This window comes from Lasioglossum baleicum, chromosome 19 (genome assembly GCF_051020765.1).
Source record: "Lasioglossum baleicum chromosome 19, iyLasBale1, whole genome shotgun sequence".
NCBI lineage: Eukaryota > Metazoa > Arthropoda > Insecta > Hymenoptera > Halictidae > Lasioglossum > Lasioglossum baleicum.
The window spans coordinates 7,189,965-7,215,817 of NC_134947.1; the positions used below are offsets into that span (position 1 = coordinate 7,189,965).

General features: G+C 40.2%; 1 protein-coding gene across 7 annotated transcripts in view; it reads right to left on the bottom strand.

Annotated features, from left to right (window-relative positions):
• Atpalpha (sodium/potassium-transporting ATPase subunit alpha) overlaps positions 1-25,853 on the bottom strand; it is a 253,830-nt gene that overhangs the window by 100,723 nt on the left and 127,254 nt on the right. Inside the window, exon 1 of one of the 7 annotated variants that reach the window (XM_076443429.1) lies at positions 1,003-1,163. The exons of 3 other annotated variants lie outside the window; for them this stretch is intronic. In XM_076443429.1, coding sequence (XP_076299544.1) covers positions 1,003-1,014 — 12 coding nt within the window. In that variant the 5' untranslated portion in view covers positions 1,015-1,163. Of the gene's footprint in view, positions 1-6; positions 946-1,002; positions 1,164-25,853 lie in introns of those variants that run through there. 3 more of the 7 variants (XM_076443425.1, XM_076443427.1, XM_076443430.1) reach the window with 3 other exon arrangements.

Below are 25,853 nucleotides of genomic sequence, written 5' to 3' on the forward strand. Positions count from 1 at the left end.
TTTTACCATGGCTCCTTCCGCGTTGGACCGGTCCGAGAACAGGAGAAGTAGAAGAAGTAGCAGAAGAAGATCGTAGAACAAGGAAAAAGAAACAGACGGGGAGGGGGGAGCAAGCCTTTCCTGGTCGAGGGAGCCCCTCGGTTTCCTGGAAACGACACTGACAGAACCGATCACCGGGAAGAACTGTTTCACGCGGGTTCCGCTAGAGTTCGACGTCGGAAGAAAGCAAGGGAGAGAGAGAGTGAGAGAGCGATAGACGAACAGAGAGATAGGGAAGAGAGACAGTGGGCTAGAGAGAGAGGGTAGCGAGGGGAGCTTTCCGAGGCACAACTCTTCTTCGTCTCTCCCTCGCTCTCTCTCTCCCACCCTCCCTCTCCTGTCCTCGATCGAAGCTCCTCTTTACCAATGGTTACACCACAGACTCGCCTCTCCCTCTCTATATATGTATATATCTCTCTCACTCTCTCTTTCGCTCATTCGCTTGCTCTCTCCTCATTTCCTAACCGTTCCAACGGTTTGACATTCCGAGAGGATCGTTTACGAGATTAGATAGAACCTTGGTTGAAGGGAATGCGAGCGACGATCGACAAACAGCCTGGCCAACGATCATCCCTGGTCACCGTGACGGGAGGTAGAGCGCTCCATTTTAACGAGATCGTGCCATCGACAAAGAACCGCTCTCCTCTCTAACCCATTCAACGCTTTTTCACTCGTCTCTTGCCAGCCGTTCGTTCGTTCCCCGTTCCTCTCCCAGCGCGAGCACTCTATAAATTCTCTTTTTCTCTCTCTCTCGCCAGATAGGCGGAGAGGCAACGCGCACACAGGCACACACACGCACACCTGCACACCTGCACACCTGCACACCTGCACAAAGGCACACTCTCTATATCGGTCTAGACTCTGTTTTTTCTCAGCCAGGCAAAGCGGGTTATTATACGATTCTCTAAAGCGGAGACTCGGTGTCTGAGACGGGAGAGATGGCTGGTCTAAGCGATCACAAACCTTGTCACCCATGGCTGCGGCGAGCGGTGTTCGATGAGATAGAAGGTTAACAGCGCGGCTTCGAGGGGACCAGAGACTGACTGGCGTTTCGAGTCGTCGAGGACCGCCGGCATCATCGACCCGTCCGTTCCCCACCACCGCGCATCTACCCCCACCCGTAACGACACGCCACCCTCTCTCCGCCCGACCAACCCGCTACGTACTGGCATACCAGCTACCCCCACCAAGCCCCGGCGATCTCGATCCATCCCCGCTGCCACGGCAGTGTACCTCGAGCGCCACCACCCGAACCAATACGACGCGTGGAAGCTAGCGATGGCATCGAGACGCCAGCGAACATGCACGGTACAACGACGATCCTGTTTCTTCGACGCGGCCAACTTTTTCTCTTTCCCGATCAGCCCTCGCTGCCTATTTTATCATAATTACTCTGCAGATTCGATATTCCGTCGGCGTTTAGCAGAACGTAACTCGACAAACGGTACAGCAAAATTGAACGTGCTATCGAAACAAGTCTCGCGGTCGTTTCTCTGTTCTACCTCACGTACCGCGGAGGAGTTTATAATTACACGACGATACGGAGTTTAGGAATTACCGTCTGACTGTTTGTTCGCGCTCGTGGCGTGTATCCGTCAGCGAATTCTAAGCAGACTCCTGTATAATTTAAACAGAGACGGTATATAATTTTAAACGATTCTTTCATCGCGTTAAATGGGGGTCTACCGTAATCGTGGTAACGAAATCGTCGAGAAGCCGAGTCAATCATGTTACGAAGAGCAATTTGATTTCTCAGTCGACCAACGAACAGCATAACGGAATAAGAAAAGGTACGCGAGCAATTTTATTGACAAACGATTGGTTGGCGGAGGATAACGAGCTGGTTCGGACGGCTCGGGGTCGATACGCATTTACAAATCCAATAGGGAAAGTCGCTGGAACGAAAGTTTCCGTAAAGGAGTTGTCATATCGGACGATGGTACAACACACTCGAATGGAGCATCGTTATCCAGAAAAGTCTTGAGACAGCCCCCGGTTTCGAAACCGGTCGAAGCGAGAGTGTAGCCTACTTGAATTTCCTGGCCGACCGAATTGCTCAAAAAGTTGCAGGGTAGACGCGATAGCCCATCGCTACCAAGCAACCCCCATCCCTGTGTCACCCCCAGCCGAGAACCACCACCCCGCCCCTCCTCGCGACACGGTTCGAACCCCTAGCCTAGAGGACCCCGTTTCTGCCGGCAGTCCGCGCCCCCAAACAGGACGGCGCACGCTCCGCCGCGCCGTTCCGTCAGTGGTTCTCAAGGCGTTCCGAGGGATCACCGGAAGCCGATAGAAGAGTCCGGATACACCCGACGCGGTCTCCGCGAGGCGGCTCCCTGGGGAAATTTTTCGGCGAGAGAAGTGTGCCATCCACGCAGGGCTAATTGGAAGGACAAGAAGCACAGGCTGACTAGGACGAACGTGAACGTGAACGTTCGGTTTTCGGTCGATCGTGTTGGACGAAAGGGGGATGGATGGGGTTGGCGCGCGGGCGAGGGTTGAGGTGGTAGGGGGGACGGTAATGGGGACACGGTGTGCCATGGGATGTGACGGTTGTTCCGGTGGTTTTCGCACGGGGTCGCGAGTCTCGGGATAAGTGGGACGGGGAGGACACCGCTGCGCTGTTTTCTTCCGCGACTAGAAACCGCATCGCTATTCTGATAAATGCAACCCCTCCGTGCGGAGGATTCTCGAGCGAGCGAGCTGCGACAACGCTGTACTGCGAGGGTGAAGAAACTCGTTAAGGGTGAAGCGTGCTCGTTTAAAGGGGACTTTGTGCGAGGACAGTGCCGAGCCTCTGAAATTTTCATCGCAGTCGTCGTCGGCGCCAGTGATCGCCGCGACGAATGAGGACCACTGAACCGCGATCTGTGCTACTGGGCTACGCGCCACACGGCGCTTTGGCCGACCGACCGACTCTACTCGCGCTGTTCTCTCTCTCTCTCTCTCTCTCTCTCTCTCTCTCTCTCTCTCTCCCTCCCTCTCTGTCTCTCCTACCAGACCATTATTCCTACCTCTTTGTTTCTCGCTCTCTCTCGATCTCTCGCTCTCTTCCTATCTCGGTCCCTTCTTCCTGCTCTCTCACACACCCCCCACTCCCTCTTCTTGCTTAGACCCTATCTATACGATCCCCTAACTCCTTCCCTTGCTTCACCATGCAAATACTCCGTCTTGCACGTTATGAAGAACGAGCCTCTCTTTCCGAGTCCAACCCGGACTCCGTGTGCGCGCTTCACGGGATCCTGTTTCCCGACGAACCACCGCGCCGCGTCGGGATGATCGACCGTCACATTATTTCCCTGTCTGCCATTACATCGGCGGCGGCTGTAATCCGAACGATGCCAGGCCTCTCGCCACCCTGCACCCGCGATATTGATAATCCACCAGGCGACTCGCCGTCGACGATGGAGTCGCGAACGATACCTGGTGCAGTACCGCGGATCTTGCCAAGTTAGCAGCCGGCAGAGTTGTCGAAGCCGGTCGCGTACCTTGCACAGACGACTGTCGTATTGCACAGCGAGGCATTTGGCCTACGAAAAATCGGGGAAAATTATTTCAGTGTTATTTATTCGCTCAAGCTCATAATTAGACTGCGGATCTTTTTGCATTTATGGTTTCTAGAAATTATCAAACAATGCGAGATAAAATTCCACGGAATTTAAGGATGTTCTGGAGGTATATAAAAACGCAAGAAAATTTTTGAAAATTTGAAAAAGATGTAATTCTTAGTAAATTAATGCAATTACCGAAGTTTGGGTTCGATTTACTGCACCGTTTAAGAATTATAGCAACATAATAAAGTTTGCACATTTTAACACGTCTTCTTATGGAGAATTCATAAAATTCCACTTCAAACTCTATTTAAACCCTGAAAAAACGCAACAATTTTTTTGAAAATTTGACAAGATATAATTCTTATTAAATTAATGCAATTACCAAAGTTTGTGTTCGATTCACTGCACTGTTTAAGAATTATAGCAACTTAAAGTTTGCACATTTTTTCTTCTTATGGAGAATTCATAAAATTCCACTTCAAACCCTATTTAAACCTTGAAAAAACGCAACAAAATTGTTGAAAATTTTACAATATATAATTCTTACTAAATTAATGCAATTACTAAAGTTTGGGTTCGATTCACTGCATCGTTTAAGAATTATAGCAACTTAAAGTTTGCGCGTTTTAACACGTCTTATAGAGAATTCATAAAATTCCACTTCAAACCCTATTTAAACCTTGAAAAAACGCAACAATTTTTTTGAAAATTTGACAAGATATAATTCTTATTAAATTAATGCAATTACCAAAGTTTGTGTTCCATTCACTGCACTGTTTAAGAATTATAGCAACTTAAAGTTTGCACGTTTCAACACGTCTTATTATGGAGAATTCATAAAATTCTACTTCAAACCTTATTTAAACCTTGAAAAAACGCAACAATTTTTTTGAAAATTTGACAAGATATAATTCTTATTAAATTAATGCAATTACCAAAGTTTGTGTTCGATTCACTGCACTGTTTAAAAATTATAGCAACTTAAAGTTTGCACATTTTTTCTTCTTATGGAGAATTTATAAAATACCACTTCAAACCCTATTTAAACCTTGAAAAAAAGTAACTAGAAACTCCAGTTTTTTTAATATGTAGTAGAAGTTATGTAATTAATTATGTTCAAAATTTATTATGATTCACTAAACAGGTGAAAGCATAGAGGACATTTCAAGATCACCTTGATTTTTTAAAATATAAAATTGTTTCGATAATATCTCGTTAACTATTAGATTAAGGACATATGGAGGTCAACACTTTTATACTCAGAATTCGATAGTCTATCGATCCATGGTATAAAAAATAGGACGTTCCATTTTAAAAAATGAAGGTGACCTTCATATCTCTAAAAAAAATCACATAAAAACAGAAATTTTTTTTGTATCGTATGAGCCCCATTTTACCATTCAACTTTCTCCTTCAGACATTTGACGTATCTTTAAAAACAACAAAGATATTTGAGGTGGCAACGGTGACTCACCCTGTATAAAATTCCGAAAAAAATCTTTCTCGACAGAAAATAAAGATCATTTTGATGTTTCAAATATTAAAATGCATTATCGATTTCACAGAATATCATAGCTGACGTTAACACCAATTCAACGACCTGCTATATTTCAAATTGGGAGCAAATGAAACATCATTACGGTGATAGTAGCCTTTATAGATCTGAAGCAAATAAAAACCGTTTAAATACTGTTCAACTCTTTTGTTCGAATCATCTTTTCCTCAGATTATCGGGGAATCCCTTGAAAAATCGTAATAATAGAGTGCTTCCGCCGAAAAGACGGGAGCAATCACTTTTGCACATTAATTATGAATACGGGTGTCTATTACACATTTTGTAAAACAAGAAGATGTAAAAACAATGCACTGCTCCATAGTAGCAATGAAAGAGTGTACTTAGGGTGTCCGAAAAATGTTGTACTTGTTCTTGAGGTGATTCGAAGTAACTTTTCCCTCTGCGAAAATCTTCTCCGCAGCTTCGTTCAGGAGTTATCCACGAAACTGTGTTCGGGTTCCGGCACGGCCAATCACAACGCGCCGAGTCACAATGCGCCCGCCTCAGCCGCGCTCTGATTGGCCCCTGTTTTTCGTTAATAACTTGAAAACAAAGCCAAGGAGAAGATTTTTGCAAAGGAAAAAGTTATTCTGAATGACCTCGGGAATCGTTTCTTTCAAGGAAGAACATTTTTCATCCTGTAGAACCCTTGCCATTGGGAAGTACAGCTTTGCCAAAGTAATTTGTACAGCGCGTTGGCACTCGTTGCACAGTAAAGTCTATATATATCATATAATAAACAAAAGGATTTGTAAATTGTTGTTGTTTGCTTGACAGAGACGAGCCGATTCCGCAAGGGGCTGGCAATAAAGAGCCATCTTCGATCGAGGGAGCGTTTGAAAGACAACGCGATAAGAGGAAGAGATCACGCGTAAAGGAGAGTCCCTTTATTCTAAGCGTTGCTCGAGTCGGTCCCACGTCGACGTTTAAACGCGAAATTAGAGCCACGGCTCCCTCCAGCGTCTCGGGGTAAAGCGTCTAATGGATTACTTCGAGAACGGGGATAACTCCTCCTCTATAACATCTTGGCTACAGGGGGAGGGGATAGCGAGACACGTTTTGTCACCGGATATTCCGGGCTCATCGATCGTTCTTCTTAAACGCGACCATGGCGATCGGGATCACTCGCTGGAAATAAGATCGTTCTTAATTCCGTCCACGACGTTGTCCTCTTGCAGTAACAAAGGCACGGCCAACAACCGCTCCCTCTGCCTTGGACGCGCTCCCAGTTCGCCCTGGGAGCCACCTTCCGCGCAAATTACGTCAGAAGAGGGCCACCGTTAGGGATAAAAAGATCGGACACCCTACGTTTCCATGTTCGCTGATGATATCGGAAATGTACAGGGTGTAGAGATATTATATGTCGCGACTGTCGATCGTGTAAGAATTGACGCGACGAAGCTGCCGCAAACTTTTTCGCGTACACAAATGAGTAATAGAAATGGAACCGGAGAAAGTTGTTATACATTCATTCGACAAGGTTTCTGGTTGTTCTCGCTTCCGTTCCAATAACTTCCTTATTCCAGCAGTGTTCAAGAATCGCGTGTACCACGACGAAGAGAAAGAGACAACGTCTGTTGAAAGACAGCTAAAGTTTGCATGGATTAATACGCGGAGGTACTGAGTAAGAAGTTCACCGTCAAACAAATAATACGAAGTTGTTATTGCTTCTATGCAGTTCTACGTTCGCTGGTGAAAAGCGGGTGCATAAGAATGCAACAACTAAAACGTAAAAATGACATCGAGCCGTGCGAGAGCAGCAGGAGGAGGCGTGAAAGAGCAAAGGGCGAGCGCCGAGGTGCGCGTCGTTTAAAAATAAAGCAACACGGATCGAGACATACACTGGTGGATAAAATGATAAGGCACCGTTGTACACACACAAAATTTCATACAGAGGGTGTCTCAAAATTCCTTCAACATCCGGAGATGGGAGGTTCCTGGGATCATTTTGAAGCAACATTTTCCTTTGCAAAACTGGCGTCCTTGGCTTTGTTCAGCAGTTATTAACGAAAAACACGGACCAATCGGAGCGCGACCCAGACGCGTGTTGGCACAGTCGTGTTTTTCGTTAATAACTCCTTAACGAAGCCGCGGACGTCATTTTTGCAAAGGAGAGTGTTGCTTCAAATTCATTTCCGGATGTGAAATGAATGTTCGTTGCTAAAAACCTTGAGGTGCCTTATCATTTTGCCCACACGGAAAGTCAATTTTTGTAGAAATAATAAATGGTTTGAACGAGTTATTTAATTTCTAGTATATTATTATAAAAGTTAGCACCTTGTTTTGTTGTATATTCACTTTCTACGTGTACAAATGAATGTTCATTGCTAAAAACCTTCAGGTGCCTTATCACTTTGACCGCCAGCGTATCTCTAAATGTAATAAAATCGTGTCTGTGACGTTCGAGCCACTAGACGCAGCGTTTCTTCGGGAAGGTTCCCGAGAAATCCGCATTCGAGAAAGTCCATTCGTTCAAAAGTTGTGACGTGTCATTAATGACCAAAGACGACTTTTTCGCCCTATTTTGGGCAGGTTTCTGCTTATAACTTTTGGATTTGTTATTGCGCGTGGGCAAAGTCGCGGGTACAGCTAGTGTATAAATAAAGAAGAGAAAGAAAGTAAGGAAAGGAAATGTGGGTGGTGCGCGGCACGAGTAACAGAGGGCATCGAAAAGCGAGGGGCGCGCGACACGATCGTCAAAGCGTCACCAGGATCGATCCTCGAGGAGGGGGGTGGGGGGAGTGGGGGTGGAAACACTTCCGCGGAACTGGGCTAGGCTAAAGTCCCTGAAACAACCCGTTACGTAACTTCCGGCGACGCGTCGCTCGACAATGCGGTCCTTATTGCGGGCCGAACGGTTTATTCGCCGAGTTCTCCGGTTAAAAAGCGACCCCCGACCCCTCCGCCGAATCATTGTCGTGCGGCCGGCCACTTTGGCAAGAAAAAGGGCGGTCGGAGACGGCCAGCATCGTCCATGGGAACCGATAACGACTGACAAATGTCACGAACGGCAAAAAGACGAGAGGTAACGTGGACAGGCACCGACGCGACGCACACTCGGCCAAAATCGCAAGACGCTGGTCAAAATTCATGTCTCTGTTAATTATACATTGTTAATGACTAGACTGCGGAGCTTTATGCAAAATAAAAAATGTCTGCGTCAATTGCAGAAAACAGGGGCCACCTGGAAAATTTTTTCTTCTTCTAATTATCTTATATTTGGTTGAAACTCTAATACACCGATGTCCTTAAATCTATCTAATATGTTCACCTCTGTAAATTGTACAGGGTGTCGCAAAATTATATGTCGTGGACATCATAGCGCGATTCTACACCCCCGATTTAGACGAAAATGACGTAGAAACCCCCGCAAAATTGACCTTGAACGTGAAAAACAAGGTAGAAAGAACCAAAATTTAAGGATCCCTGTGATTGATCTTCTATACCCTACCCTGAGGATCACAGATGCTACATTAAGGATTAAGATTTTTAAAATTTTTATACCAAAGTGTTTTCTTTCAAGATTTAAGATTTTCAATCTTAAAAAAATTTGTTTTTTTACTTTGTTTTCCTTGTTCAAGGTTAATTTTGCGGGGGGTTCCTTACGTCATTTCCGACTAAATCGGGGGTGTAGAATCGCGCTGTGGTGTCCGCGACATATAATTTTGTGACACCCTGTACGTACCTATTTTTGTCATGAATGCACAAATATCCGCAGTCTATTTATTACACGCAGAACGGTTTCGAAGGACTTCTTTAATAGAATTATTTAAACGATGAGATCTTCTTTATAAAACTACCCCCCAAAGGGCTGTTTCCATCTAACGAATTGAAACTCTGCTCTCATTTGTGACTTTATGCAATTCACATCGTTTGGACATATCCTCGAAAGTGTACGGTTAGAGTTAATGTTAATTTACCGACTGTGAGTTTGGGACCATACGATATAGGTAAAACAAGTTCGTTTCAGTTACAATTCGTCTGAAATACTGGACAGTTGTTGGACATTAACTATACTGTTTCCTCAGGATATCAGTCACATTGCTTTTGAATAATTTCGTAAAAATTTACCGAGTTCTCAGGAGGATCTGAACAAAAACTTCGTATTTTGCTGGGGTCACGAAAGACCCCAGGGTGCCGATCGAGAGTTAAGAAACGGTACCCGAGGAACGTGAATGGTTTCGCAAAATACATTCCCGCGTCCATAAATCACTGGACACGTACTTATCTTCAACAAAATGGTAATTGCAGAATACAAGCTTCCACCTCGATAATACGATAATATTTGAATGTAAAATTGAATATATGTATACATACATATACTATTTGAATAAATGTTGGAAAAAGAGATTGAGAAATTGAGGGATGATTTTTGACAGATCTGGAAGCCAAATTGGGAAACAATTGAACAATTGAATAATTAGATAGTGATTAAAATTTAGATTTGATTTACATGTTCTCTACAGTAGAAAAAAATTAGTAAGTAGCATTTTCATTACATAATATAGGTCCTTTAATAACAAGAGTTCGTCGGAAGTAACTACAATACCCTCGGAAGTAAATAGTTGGTTAAACTACAAAAATCCATTGTTAATTGGCAAGAAAACACTATATATACTATACTATTTTATATTCTATACATATACTTTACTATACTAAACTATAATTATGCTATACATATATTATTTTGTAAATTCGATATCGTTGGTCTCCAGGAAATTTTCGGCGTTTGAAAACATACCCAGATAGCACAAAGACGTCTCTAAGACGTCTGTTGGATGTCTAGGAGACGTTCACGAGACGTTCGTAGGACATTCGGGAGGTCTTCAAGACGTCCCTAAGAAGTCTTGAAGATCGATAAATGTTAACTAAATTAAAAGCAGGGAAGAGTAAAAATAGATTTCGACAAAAACGAGTTTATAATTAAACCAATTGTAGGTTAATTGATTTTATGCGCAGCTTATTAACTGCACTCGCATTCAATAAATACACAAGAACAGTTACTTTAACTGATATACTATATTTATTATATACTCAATCAATCAGGTAACACTTTCAACAATAGTGGCGGTTAGACACAGACTGACTACATGCATCGTAAAATGATCCCGACAGAACTGACGCAAGAGGGCGCATTGAATCTATAAATTTCCAACACCAATAAATAGCTTTATCAGAAGAACGCATGTGGAATTGACGTAATAAGTGTAATAAAAGTAACAATCGCAATTAAAATCACAATGAAAATAATAAAAATTACAATTCCAATTAAAATGACAATAAAAATTGAAATTGAAATTAAAACTGAAATTGAAATTAAAATTGAAGCAAAAATATATATATATTGTATAAAACCCACACCGTTTATGATCTTGAAGACATCTTAAAGACGTCTTTTTTGGACGTAGGACTTTCAGACATAAAATGAACGTGTTTAAGACGTCGTGTGCTATGTGTGTATTCGAATTGAGTAGACTCGAAAACACAAGAGTTCGGATTTTCAAAACCAACGTATTAAATTCCGAATTTTGGCCAGCTTTTCGGGACCAGTGCGTACGATCACCGGGACGCGAGGATGCCTGGTCAAACAGGGTCGCAAGAAGAAGGGAGGAAGCCGCGAATCAAGGGGAAAAAGTTACCCTCTCATGACAGAGAGGAAAGCGCGTCACGTGACCGTCCGTGGGGTCTACGGGGGGGGGGGTGGCACGCTGAAGCGTGGGGAATGGCGTCGTAGAAGGGGAGGAGAAGGGTTGGCAAGCCAACAAGGGGGGGAGGGAGGGGGAAGTTCTTTCGAAAACTGAGCGGAGAAAGTGGAGTGTCCCGAGGATGGAACTTGTTACGTAACTCGTGGGAAATTGTCGGTTCAGGGAGCCCGCGAAAACCCTCGTCCCCGATTCGAGGATTCTTCTAACTTGCCTCGACTCCTGTTCGCTGGATAGCCCCGTCTCGTCCTATTAATGGGGCGGTTTCGCTTGGTGCTCGAGGGTCGTTGGAAAATTGGTGACCGCGTGGAGCCCGTGCTATGGGAATAGCATAACCGAGCGAGAGTGAACTGTACCGTGCCGACAGACGGAACGAGAAGTAGGTAATTTTGTGATCGCGAATGGGGTTGTTTTCGATAAAGGCCTGCACGCGATGCGTCGCGCACACAAACAATTCTCCCGTTTTGGTGGCACCACTTTCTTCCTGAACATCGGATAAAAAAAAGTCTAGCCCTTGACCAACGAGACGAGGCATCAAACGTAAACATGGCAGCTCGAATGCGACAGAGTTGATATCTTCGCACGACCACTGGTTGGGTAAACTTTACTCTATCGGACTCAAAATTAGTACTTCCTCCTACGAATTATGTATTTGGTGTTTAATCCAGTAGATTTATAGCCAGCGCGGATACAGATCGAAGTTTCAAACCTCTAGGATCAATAGTTGTGGAGGTATGGTCGTTTAAAGTTGAGCATTTTTGACAGGTTAGGGCGACACTACAAACTGTAAATATGCTCAACTTTAAACGACCATAACTACTGAACTATTGATCCTAGAGGTTCGAAACTTCGATTTGCATCTGCGCCGGGTACAAATCTACTGGATTACATACCACGTACATAATTCGTAGAAGGAAGGTACTAATTAGGAGTCCGGTAAAGTAAAGAGCAGCGCACTGGTCAACTCGTCTTTTAACACGGTCTAGTTTTCAATGAAAATTAACTCGAAAATGAAATATTTTTGCTAAATTATCTTTTATGTGTGCCTCGGATCTCGACTTTGTTGGAAACTAATATCGATGTCTACGCCACCCCCACTTCTCACCCCCATATCATGAACGCACCACCTTCAAATTTCACGGTCCCCTTCACATGCCATTTTTGTAATTTATTCAACGTCGAATGCAACGTCGACCTTTATAAAATTTCCAATGATGTAACTTTTTAATTACGTGGTTCTCTATTTCTTTACTGTCTCGTCTCGTTTGACAACGACTTGGATCTCTCTTTCCTATTTATTGACTGTTAATTACTGAACGATAATTTGCACGCGCGTGCACGTTTCTATTTCGTACGAGAAGAAGTGAATTATTTATTAACACATCTCATAAATAGACCGATGCACTTAGATTACGGCGAAGCGTTTAGGGAACGAAATCGGGGAAAACGGGGTGGTCATGAAACTTTCATGGCAGCCTACAAGCTCCGCGGAGTTCCAGAGGGTAACTATGCAAAATTTGGTCCAGATCTGTCAAAGGTTTTAGATGTTAATAGGGAGCACACAGGCGGACGTTTCATTTTATATACATGTGTGCAATAGAAACTATGATAGAATTTCTGGCTAAGCTGCGCAGCTCACCGCGATAGACGAAATGCTAATGGCACGAAAGCCAGTAGGGAATTGTTACATTTCAACACTGGAGTTAACAAAGGCTGTAAGTGGCATTTTTTTAATAATTCTTTTTTCCGCAAAAAAGGGATGCAAGTTCCAACGCCAATGCAATGAAACGAGGCTGAAAGTCATTCCCTGACAATTCGTTAGTTTATAGTTCCTTTTTCAAGAACACAACAAATGGACTTTCATTCTTTCCATTTGTCCAAGGTTTTAATATATTTTTTCTCACTTTTTGCTATTTTTTCGATTTTTTAAAGTAGTATATTGTTTTCAAGTTGTTTTCGCTACAAATTGTAATTTTCTTTAAGTGACTCTAAAATAAATTGCATTCGTAATTGAATTTTTATTTTGGCATGTTCTAATTATTTTTTCTCACTCTGCTATGTTTTTCACTTTTTCAAAGTCATATATTATTTTCAAGTTCTATTCACTAGAATTAGTAATAGCTTCTACGTTTCTCTAAATTGAATTGCATTCTAAATTGAATTTTTATTGTGGCATGTTCCAACATTTATTTTCTCACTCTGCTATGTTTTTCACTTTTTCAAAGTCATATATTATTTTCAAATTCTACTCACTAGAATTAGTAATAGCTTCTACGTTTCTCTAAATTGAATTGCATTCTAAATTGAATTTTTATTGTGGCATGTTCCAATATTTATTTTCTCACTCTGCTATGTTTTTCACTTTCTCAAAGTCATAAAGTATCTTCAAGTTCTATTCACTAGAATTAGTAATAGCTTCTACGTTTCTCTAAATTGAATTGCATTCTAAATTGAATTTTTATTGTGGCATGTTCCAATATTTATTTTCTCACTCTGCCATGTTTTTCACTTTCTCAAAGTCATAAAGTATCTTCAAGTTCTATTCACTAGAATTAGTAATAGCTTCTACGTTTCTCTAAATTGAATTGCATTCTAAATTGAATTTTTATTGTGGCATGTTCCAACATTTATTTTCTCACTCTGCTATGTTTTTCACTTTCTCAAAGTCATATAGTATCTTCAAGTTCTATTCACTAGAATTAGTAATAGCTTCTACGTTTCTCTAAATTAAATTGCATTCTAAATTGAATTTTTATTGTGGCATGTTCTAATATTTTTTTCCTCGCTTTGCTATTTTTTTCGCTTTTTCAAAGTCATATATTGTTTTCGAGTTGTGTTCGCTATAAATTGTAATCTTTTCAAGTGTCTCTGAACTAAATTGCATTCTGAATTTGGTTGTTAATTGAATTTTTATTTTGGCATGTTCTAATATTTTTTCTCCTCACTTTGCTATTTTTTTTCGCTTTCTCAAAGTCATATATTATTTTCAAGTTCTATTTACTAGAATTAGTAATAGCTTTTACGTGCCTCTAAAATAAATTGCATTCCAAATTGAATTTTTATTTTGGCATGTTCCAATATTTATTTTCTCACTCTGCTATGTTTTTCACTTTTTCAAAGTCATATATTATTTTCAAATTCTACTCACTAGAATTAGTAATAGCTTCTACGTTTCTCTAAATTGAATTGCATTCTAAATTGAATTTTTATTGTGGCATGTTCCAATATTTATTTTCTCACTCTGCTATGTTTTTCACTTTTTCAAAGTCATATATTATTTTCAAATTCTACTCACTAGAATTAGTAATAGCTTCTACGTTTCTCTAAATTGAATTGCATTCTAAATTGAATTTTTATTGTGGCATGTTCCAATATTTATTTTCTCACTCTGCTATGTTTTTCACTTTCTCAAAGTCATAAAGTATCTTCAAGTTCTATTCACTAGAATTAGTAATAGCTTCTACGTTTCTCTAAATTGAATTGCATTCTAAATTGAATTTTTATTTTGGCATGTTCCAATATTTTTTTTCTCACTCTGCTATGTTTTTCACTTTTTCGAAGTCATATATTGTTTTCAAGTTGTGTTCGCTACAAATTGTAATCTTTTCTAGTGTCTCTGAACTAAATTGCATTCTGAATTTGGTTATTAATTAAATTTTTATTTTGGCATGTTCTAATTATTTTTTCTCACTCTGCTATGTTTTTCACTTTTTCAAAGTCATATATTATTTTCAAGTTCTATTCACTAGAATTAGTAATAGCTTTTACGTGCCTCTAAAATAAATTGCATTCCAAATTTAATTTTTATTTTGGCATGTTCCAATATTTATTTTCTCACTCTGCTATGTTTTTCACTTTTTCAAAGTCATATATTATTTTCAAATTCTACTCACTAGAATTAGTAATAGCTTCTACGTTTCTCTAAATTAAATTGCATTCTAAATTGAATTTTTATTGTGGCATGTTCCAATATTTATTTTCTTACTCTGCTATGTTTTTCACTTTCTCAAAGTCATATAGTATCTTCAAGTTCTATTCACTAGAATTAGTAATAGCTTCTACGTTTCTCTAAATTGAATTGCATTCTAAATTGAATTTTTATTGTGGCATGGTCTAATATTTTTTTCCTCACTTTGCTATTTTTCTCGCTTCAAAGTCATAGTTTTCAAGTTGTGTTCACAACAAATCGCAATTTTTTAAAATTGTCTGTGAAATACATTGCATTTGTACAAGAATCACGTGGATCTTCATAGAAATGCTTTACATGAGACTTACAGCCTTTTTGAGTTCCACTGTTAAATTAGGGAAAGGGTAAAGGGAGGGCGTAGAAAAGAAAACACCGCGGTATCTGTTAGTTAAAGTACGTGTGACGTAATCGAGGAAGAGAGGAAGGGGGCCTATGACACATGTTTCATTTCCTGCGAATCAAATTCGTGCGGTATTTTATGTGTCAACGAGGACGGGCCTGGAGACGCTGGCCTCAGTCTGCGTGACCAGCACGCAGTTAATGACTCACGCGTTAATCGGTTGCGCTTTCGAGTTAAGTAAAACTGGCTCGCCTTGCGAGAGCTAGCCACTCGTTATCCGATTACCCTTTACGAGGGAAAGCTTACGCTGACTGTATGCCGAGAGTGAAGCAGAAGAGATTCGAAATCACAGATACGGGGGGTCAACCCCCTTGCATTACCTACACAGGAAGCGACACATTCTTCCTAGCGGAAAACTATAAAGAGCTCGGCCGAGCAGATATACAATCCTTCAGCGACATCCTTCGTTAAAAAGGTAATAATACAGGGTTATTACTAGACTGCGGATGTTCATGCAGTTTTCAATTTTTGTAGACAAATTTTAATAAAGTGGTACCAAGAAGAATTCTTTAGAGGGGATGAGTAAATGCATTTTTTCCTAACAGCCATAACAGCTACAAAAGAAAGGATCGGCAAAGATCTGTTAAAAAAGAGTTTCCTGCAAAATTAACATTTAACCTTCACAAGGTTAAACTTTTCTACGATCATGTCGCGTTCTACAAACTTCTGAAAGAAGCCGCGGGTCAAAAAAGAACCCTCTTCTCTTGAAAATTGAGGTTAAAGTTCAAGTAATGCATGAACTTACTCGATCAGTTTCGAAAGAAGAAGTGGGGATGACGATTTTTTAATTTCGAAATAAAGAGCGTCGTCGTATATCGGAATAAAACCAGACTTAGGAAAAAATTTAATTAACGATCGACGATTACAGGGTGACAAGAAATAACGGAGTTAATCATTTCTTATTATAATTCTGTCAAATCGACGAATTTTGAAAAACCAAATAATAACAACCATAACATGGACCTTTAGTATTCATATATTTAAGAAGTTTCGAAGCGGCCACCCTTTTAGCCGATTCAGAGGCTCAAACGTGTTTTGAAATTTTCGGCTATGGGCCGCAGCTCTTCTGGCGCCATTCGGTCCCACACCCGGCGCAGAGATTTGTTCAGCGACTCGAAACTTTTATGGGGCTGAGCACAGGCCCTGGCCACCAAAATCGACAAAACGCTGGAGTTCATAGATTGAGATCCGGTGAGTACGGCGGCCATTCCGCAGATGTGATGAAACCTGGAAAATGGGATTTGCTACGGTTTTCGAGGATCAAGGGGTCAAAATCAACCAACAAGTGTATCGACGGGACATTCTCGAAGCCGTCGTACATCTGTGGGCCCAACAGCACCTCGACGATCCGGAATGGACGTTACAGCAGGATTCCGCGCCGGCCCACAGGGCGAAAACGACTCAGGAGTGGTGCAAAGCTCATTTTCCAGGTTTCATCACATCTGTGGAATGGCCACCGTACTCACCGAATCTCAACCCGATGGACTACAGCGTGTGCTCGATTTTGGAGGCCAGGGCCTGTGCTCGGCCCCATAAAAATTTGGAGTCATTGAAAAAATCTCTGTACCGGGAGTGGGACCGAATGACGCCAGAAGAGCTGCGGCCCATTGCCGAAAATTTCAAGACACGTATGAGCCTCTGTATCGGCGCAAAGGGTGGCCATTTCGAAACTCCTTAAATATATAAATACTAAAGGTCCATGTTATGGTTGTTATTATTTGGTTTTTGAAAATTCGTCGATTTGACACAATTATAATAAGAAATGATTAACTCCGTTATTTCTTGTCACCCTGTAATCGTCGATCGTTAATTAAATTTTTTCCTAAGTCTGGTTTTATTCCGATATACGACGATGCTCTTTATTTCGAAATTAAAAAATTGTTTCTGAGATATCCGCGCTCAAAGTTCACTAATTGTGAAAAAGAAATTCGCCTCACGTTTTTTGTCTTAGTTGACTAGCTAACTACTCAGCACAATTAGTGAACTTTGAGCGCAGATATCTCGGAAGCTATGCGAGATAGCTAAAAACTGAATCCAATCAATCTTGTGGCACATTTTGTCAGGTTTAATTTTGTACGGAATAGTTTTATCGCTAGGACGCATAGTTTCCGAGATATAAGCGGAAAACCGAAAAGGAGGATCTTCTACGTGCATTTGAAGTTGAAATTGAAAAATTGAAGTTGAATTTGAGAAATTGATGTTCAAACTGAAAAAATGAAGTTGAAATTGAAAAATTGATGTTGAAATTGAAAAACTGATATTGACAATGAAAAATTGAAGTTGAAAGTGAAGTTGAAATTGAAAAATTAATGTTGAAATTGAAAAATTAAAGTTGAAATTGAAAAATTAAAGTTGAAATTCAAATTGAAGAGAAAATCGAAAAAGTGAGGTCGAAATTGGAACACTGAAGTTGAACTTGAAAAAATTAAAGTTGAAATGGAAATAGTGATGTTGGAATTGAAGTAGAAATTAAGAAATTGATGTTGAAAGCTGAAAAATGGAAGCGGAAATTGTAAAAGTGAAGTGGAATTTGAAAAATTGATGTTGAAATTGAAAAATTGATATTGACAATGAAAAATTGAAGTTGAAATTAAAAAATTAAAGTTGAAATTGAGAAATTGATGTTGGAAACTGAAAAAGGAAGCGGAAATTGAAAAAGTGAAGTGGAATTTGAAAAATTGATGTTGAAATTGAAGTTAAAATTAAAAAATTGATGTTAAAACTGAAAAATTGAAGTTGAAATTGAAAAATTTATGTTGGTATTAAAATTGAAATTGAGAAATTGATGTTGAAAACTGAAAAATGGAAGCGGAAATTGAAAAAGTGAAGTGGAATTTGAAAAATTGATGTTGAAATCGAAGTTGAAATGGAAAAAGTGATGTTGGAATTAAAGTTGATATTGAGAAATTGATGTTGAAAACTGATAAATGGAAGCGGAAATTGAAAAAGTGAAGTGGAATTTGAAAAATTGATGTTGAAATTGAAAAATTGATATTGACAATGAAAAATTGAAGTTGAAATTAAAAAATTAAAGTTGAAATTGAGAAATTGATGTTGAAAACTGAAAAAGGAAGTGGAAATTGAAAAAGTGAAGTGGAATTTGAAAAATTGATGTTGAAATTGAAGTTGAAATTAAAAAATTGATGTTAAAACTGAAAAATTGAAGTTGAAATTGAAAAATTTATGTTGGTATTAACGTTGAAATTGAGAAATTGATGTTGAAATCTGAAAAATGGAAGCGGAAATTGAAAAAGCGCAGTGGAAAATTTGGAGTCATTGAAAAAATCTCTGTACCAGGAGTGGGACCGAATGACGCCAGAAGAGCTGCGGCCCATTGCCGAAAATTTCAAGACACGTATGAGCCTCTGTATCGGCGCAAAGGGTGGCCATTTCGAAACTTTTTAAATATATGAATACTAAAGGTCCATGTTATGGTTGTTATTATTTGGTTTTTCAAAATTCGTCAATTTGACAGAATTATAATAAGAAATGATTAACTCCGTTATTTCTTGTCACCCTGTAACTTCATCAATCGTCGATTTTCCGCCGATTTCGTTTTCTAATCGTACACATTAATCAATGAATAATGATTAAAATTTTCATCGATTAATGCCCAACTCCGAATAAAACATATTGACGGTCGCTCGAGAGCTTACATTAAGTCGCGAATGACTCTGGCATAGCCCAGGAAGGGGTTAAGAAAGCGTCTCTCTCGGGTGTTCCGTCTTGCGAATCACGTTACGTCTGCTTTTCCAGTTCGCGTATCCGCTGGCAACGATTCATGTGGCTGGGAAAATTAGGTTAAAATTATTCAGGCAACCGGTGCAACCCTATACACTGTCCACATCGATTTTCTGTCCGAGGAACAACACGGTTACGAGGAAAACGCGCGACATCCTGCTCGGAAAAATCGTGGAACATCCAACCCCGGGGGTTGAAGTTTTCATTTTCGACGGACCGGTTCGGTCCGGGCCGGGAACGGAAGAGAAAAAGGAGGGCTCATGCATCCACGAAATTAAAATCAAGGCTGCCGAGACAGGCGAGGCGCCTGTTTCCGCGCGATCTCCTCGTTACGCTGGAAATATTTATAAATAGCGGATGAACGGGGATAAATGGCAACTCGCGCGTGACGACACGCAGAACAGCGAAGCGGAGAGGGCGAGGGCAAAGCGAGGACGAGGACGAGGCGAGATCCCGCGGACCAAGTGCGTCAATGAAATTCCGGCGTCGGCGGGGCTGCGTTCTCGCGGCGGCTGCACGCGACCGAACATCCCCACCTCCTCGGAACCACCTCTTCCTCCGCGACTCATCCCACCCTTGTCGCGACGACATTTTCGGGGATTATGGCAGCTCCGATACGTTTTCTTCCGTTATTCGACTATTTCGCTTACGACTCCGGTCTCCTTGCAGTCTATTGGGCCCGCGCCGCGAACAACTTCCGCCATAAATATTAGAAAACCACCGGATAACTCGGCAAATACTCGTACCAAATAACCGGCACTAAAGTGCAACCGTGACTCGGGAACGTATGACGAATCACAAGCGTAGTCCAGTCAATGAATGCTCGTAAGGGGGCTGCAGAGGGAAATGGAAGGAACACAATTTTCAACTTTGGGACTTTGGTTGGACTAGTTAGGAGGTAAACATATTAAAAGTCTCCACTCCTAGGAGGTGAGCGGGGTGCAGGAGAGCACGTAGAAGGTCCCCTTTTTCGGTTTTCCGCTTATATCTCGGAAACTATGTGTCCTAGCGATAACACCATTCTATACAAAATTAAAGCTGACAAAATGTGCTACAAGATTGATTGGCTTCAGTTTTTCGCTATCTCGCATAGTTTGCGAGATATCCGCGCTCAAAGTTCACTTTGGTATTATTTGTTCGAGTTAGTGTTTTTGCTTCAATTTCAATTTCAACACTACAATTTCAACTTCACTTTCAATTTCAACACTCCCATTTCAACTTCAATTTCAACTTCACTTTTTCAGTTTTCACTCCCATTTTCCAGTTTCAACATCAATTTCTCAATTTCAACACTCCAATTTCAACTTCACTTTTTCAGTTTCCACATCCATTTTCCAGTTTCAACATCAATTTCTCAATTTCAACATCAATTTTTCAAATTCCACTTCACTTTCAACTTCACTTTATCATATTCCACTTCCATTTTCAGTTTCAACATCAATTTCTCAATTTCAACATCAATTTCCCAATTTCAACTTCAATTCCAACATCCATTTTTCAATTTCAACTTCAATTTTTCAGTTTCAATTTCAACTTCAATTTTTCAGTTTTAATTTCAACTTCAATTCCAACATCCATTTTTCAATTTCAACTTCAATTTTTCAGTTTCAACATCAATTTCTCAATTTCAACTTCAATTCCAACATCAATTTTTCAATTTCAATTTCAACTTTAATTTTTCAATTTCAACTTTAAGTTTTCAATTTCAACTTCAATTTTTCAGTTTCAACATCAATTTCTTAATTTCAACTTGAAACTGAAAATTAAGTTGAAACTGAAAAATTGAAGTTGAAATTGAAAACTTAAAGTTGAAATTGAAAAATTAAAGTTGAAATTGAAAAATTGATGTTGGAATTGTAGTTGAAATTGAGAAATTGTTGTTGAAACTGAAAAATGGATGTTGGAATTGAAGTTGAAATTGAAACTGATAAATTGAAGTTGAAATTGAAAAATGGATGTTGGAATTGAAGTTGAAATTGGGAAATTGATGTTGAAATTGAGAAATTGATGTTGAAACTGAAAATGGAAGTGGAATTTGAAAAAAGTGAAGTTAAAAGTGAAGTGGAATTTGAAAAATTGATGTTGAAATTGATTTGATCGTTCTATCTCATTTCTATCGAAAGTTCTTTGATTTTGACACAGAATCCATCGACGAAATCTGTGTCAAAATCAAAAAACTTTTGATAGAAATGAGATAAAACAACGATTTTTTTAAAATTGAAGCTGAAACATTGCAGAATGTCGGAAAATAAAGAGTTTATGGTACCAACGATTTTTAACCTTGAAAAAAATCGTTAAACTTGCACAATTTCAAGAACATTGTTGTTTATCCAATATCACGCGCCAAAAAAATTTTTTTTGTTACATGCTGTACATCATTTCCATGGAAAGCTCCATGTTGTTCTGAAAGGGGTAAAGAGTGGTTCCAAGGTCTGCTCTGACCGAAGTATGCCTGGCGATAGACGTGAAACCTCAAATTATATTGTGATACGTGCCCTGACAAACCAAGGATGCATCTTGGAGATTGTTTCGTAAAATATCAAACAAAAACCAATTACAGATAGAAGTATTTAACAGATTTTGTTTTGTAAAATGTAGAAGTAAATAAATTATTGAAATTTTATTATTTGTATACGTTTGGTCGAGTATAAAATCATTTTAAAGTATGTACCTGTAAAACACTTGCCTGATATTGCCAAAATTGGCCAATAAGAAGTCCTCGAGCGCAAAGGGTTAAATGGGAACCCCCATTTTTCATTGCAGAGATTTGGATTCTCCAGAAACAAAATACACAAATTTGACCTAGGAGAGTTTTTGCATTTTGGTTCACAGATGGCGCTGTAATGGTAAAAAATCGTTAAGAATTGGGGATATCTCGAGAAATACACACCAAATCAGAAAAATAAAAGAAGAAACGAGAAGAGCATTCCGCTGCCTTGCAATTCTGGAAACGAGTCGATCCCTTAAGGTGGGATATTCGACGTGTATCGGCAGGGGAGAATACTGGAATCCCCGTGTGCACCAGGACCCCCATAGTGCCGCCGTGGCGTATCTCGCGCGGTCCGACTTAATTCGCAGAGAAGAAAGCGAAAAAGCAAACAACGACGGAGATACCGTTCGGATGTAATGGAGATTTATGAGCGGGACGTGGCCACTTTGTCGGAGCTTACGTTCGTCGACTGAACTCCTTCGAGTCGGTTCCGCTTCTTTCCGCCCGAAGCTAGATCCTCGCTATACCCATTAAAACATTAGCTCGGTAGTCGCTGCTAAGCTGCTGTTGAAATATTCTTCAGCCGGTGTCGCCTGGGAACGATTTCTTCAACGAACATCTTCGCTGGAAGCCGGCAATCGGCTTCTATGTACTACATCGCTGCGAGTCCCTAAGCTGTCTCTCCACTCGGGAGCAATTATCGAGGGTGACTGTATCAATGTGAGGTGGCTCTTGTTCCAAATAACTAAAATAAAAATGTAACCAGCCTGGTTACACCCATTTTCAAGAGCGTTGACAAATCTAATATTGAAAACTCTAGACCTATAAGTATCATTAGCGTTATGCCAAAAGTCTTTGAAGAAATTGTCACTAAAAAGTTATACTGCTCTGTCTCCCTCTCTCTCTCTCTCAATATGTGAACAGCAACATGGCTTCATAAATAAGCGATCGACAACCACAAACCTAGCAATGTACTGCAACTTTGTCTCATCCGCTTTGGATGCCAATCTACAAGTTGACACAATATTTACCAGGGATCCTAACCGTAACCGTAACCGGGTTCGGTTCTTGTAACCCGGGAGTAACCCGCATAACCGGGTTACTGAAGACATCGTTGTTTGGTTAACCTGGTTAACCCGCTCTTACGAAGCGGGTTACTGATACTGATTCTTCGATGTAACATGTAGCGGATATTTACCATAAATTTACTGTCTACTATTATGATAATATTAATATGGAATAATGTGCAATAATAATATTATACAATTCTTTAACTATATATTGTATATATTGCGTTGTAAAGTACGATCAATTTATTACCGTGATACATCACTTAAATATATCATTGTAAATATAGAGACGCCAGTTCAGGACCTCCGCGAGCGTGACAAATGACATTGTTGCACCTGAGACCTGTGTCTCTCTCGCATTGGCACCTCCCACTTCAGCGTCCGGATTGTTTCCCGATCGTATTTTGTTTTTGGTATATGTATATATAAGGCGTTGACAATCCCGTGAAATTCAGTATGTGAACTAACGGGATCAAAGTCGCCACGTACATAACAGATTGACTATTATATATATATATATATATATATATATATATATATATATATATATATATTGAAAATTACATTTTACATTTAATTTTAATAATGCAACATCCTGTGCGTGAGTACTTCTCATTTAACGTAGACGACAACAAGTCCGCGTGCCTTATCAACGGATGCAATATAAAATTGACAGTAAGTTTCCTATTTTTTTTTATAGTTTTTTATTTAATTTGGTCAGATATGCACATATGTACTTACAATGAGAGCTAACAGTGAATATAGTGCATACATTCTGAAATCATAGAATTTATTCAATATATCTTACACATATTACTTCAAATTATTTTTCCAAAAAATTTCGAACTTACTCTTATGAATAAATAATGCCTAATTCCAATATTGCACTGGTTCAGTTTGGTATTGCTTTGCAAATTTTAATCGCAAAACTTAATGCTTAGCGACTTCTTTTAAAGTGTATACTTCACTTTTGACTCTCACGAGTATTTACATATTTTTGTTTGCTTTAATATTCTACTATATTATTTTCTTGTATCTGTTTGTATATATTTTTTGTGAAGTATGTACATATTTTTGTTTGCATTAATGTAGTATCATATTATTTTTTTTTTGGTGTATGTTTCGTAAACTATTTATGTATTTTTGTGTGCTTCAATATTATGTTCAGTTCATACACGCTAAATATTATGTTTTCATTTTTACAATTACATACTATTTCCCTGCGTTTCAAGCTCTAGATACGTAGTAACCCACGTCTTGTAACCGGGTACAGTTTAAAATGTGTAACCCGCTCTGGTTGCTACTTGGGAACCGTTCCTGTAGGGTTACTGCGGGTTACAGTAACCGAGCTTGGTAACCCGGATTACGGTTCGGGTTAGGCGTTGGTTAGGATCCCTGATATTTACTGATTTCTATAAGGCTTTTGACACTGTAAATCATTCCCTTCTAATCGATAAGCTTTCCGCTTTAGGCTGCAAGGGTAATCTATTGGCATGGCTAGAAAGTTACCTTAAAAACCGGTTGCAAATTATTTAACAGCTAATATATCAATAACTATTTGTTTGCGACATATGGCTCCTTTCAAACATTTTCTCTTTTCGATGAGTAGAAGGCGTTGATGTTAAAAAAAAAGTTTAACAACAATTTTGCGGCAAGTCTCCCTTACAAATGTCCACCGATCCAGAGGTGTAGATTCACCCCTAGGACGGATGACCATTACTTTTTGTACATCCTGTACATATTCATTGTTTACAGAAAAAATCGTTAATAAACAACAATTTCACAGTTTTGTGTGAAATTTATCAGTGTACGAATACTTTCGACACTCACTGTGGATTGTGAATTCAGTTTGTGGGAAGAGTGGGGGAAGCAAAGGCGGGCTCCGCAGCACAGCTTGGCGAGGGGCGGAAGGGTAAGGGGCATGGCGGGACTCGCAGATGGTAACCCTGGTCGGCATCCTAATGGATAGCGAGAATACAGCTTAAGGGGCTAGTATAGGCTCTATTTGTAACTAGAAAATACCAAGAATCTTACTAGAAAAATGGCTCGAAACATGGGTTTGCGCGCTGTCGGTTTTTGTCCTTATTTCAGAAAATTTTGGGCTGAGTGAGGGCTTATTCTAAAGAGGAAGGTTCAACGCACTGCGCCCTGGTCATCACATAAGTCAAAAAGTCTTTTGGAGACAGAGAAATGCATTGAAATGTGCTGGTTTTTTTCCTAGATTTTTTCTCTACTTTGGGCCCTCATATTATTAGTTATAAACATAATCTCGTTAACCTCGTAACCAGGGCGCAGTGCGTTGAACCTTCCTCTTTAGAATAAGCCCTCACTCAGCCCAAAATTTTCTGAAATAAGGACAAAAACCGACAGCGCGCAAACCGATGTTTCGAGCCATTTTTCTAGTAAGATTCTAGGTATTTTCTAGTTACAAATAGAGCCTATACTAGCCCCTTAAGGGCAATCCGCAAAGAGGCGACGAGTAATCGAACGGTATGCTCTTCGTGACCGGCATGGGGGCAGACTATGTTAGAGGAACGCGAGGCAACGACTCGAATAACAACGAGGATGTAATAAAAGTGTGGGTGAACCCGGGACGAGCGGAGGAGCTCGTTGAAGGAATTGCTCGAGAGACACCTCGCGACTTTCATGGATGTGTATCGGCTGCGTGTTGCCCCGGTAAACGCGGAAATACGACGGCTTGTTCGCTTTTATGGGATTAAATAAGGAAATACAGCAGTCGGGAGCGAAATTCTCGCTCGACAATAATTGAGTTCCCCGGCGCGCCTCGAACGTTCCCGACGAACGAACGAAACTATTTCGTTTTTACGGGCTGCTGCGAAGGAGGTAAATCACTGGGATTAATTTCAATCCCGTTCGGTGGGAAGGGCGCAGGGTATGTAACTGCAAATGCGTCGATAACTCGGTAAATATTGATTCTAACAAGTATTTATTCGGACGGATATTGCGGACTGGGTCAGTGTATAGCGGGAACTGGGTCACACAGTATGCTATTAGAATTCCTTCTAGGATCTATTTCCCAAATTTCCCGGCGTTTACGTACGCTACATACTGCCCGAAATTACCATAAAGCCACCTGATTTTTTGGTGAAATCTT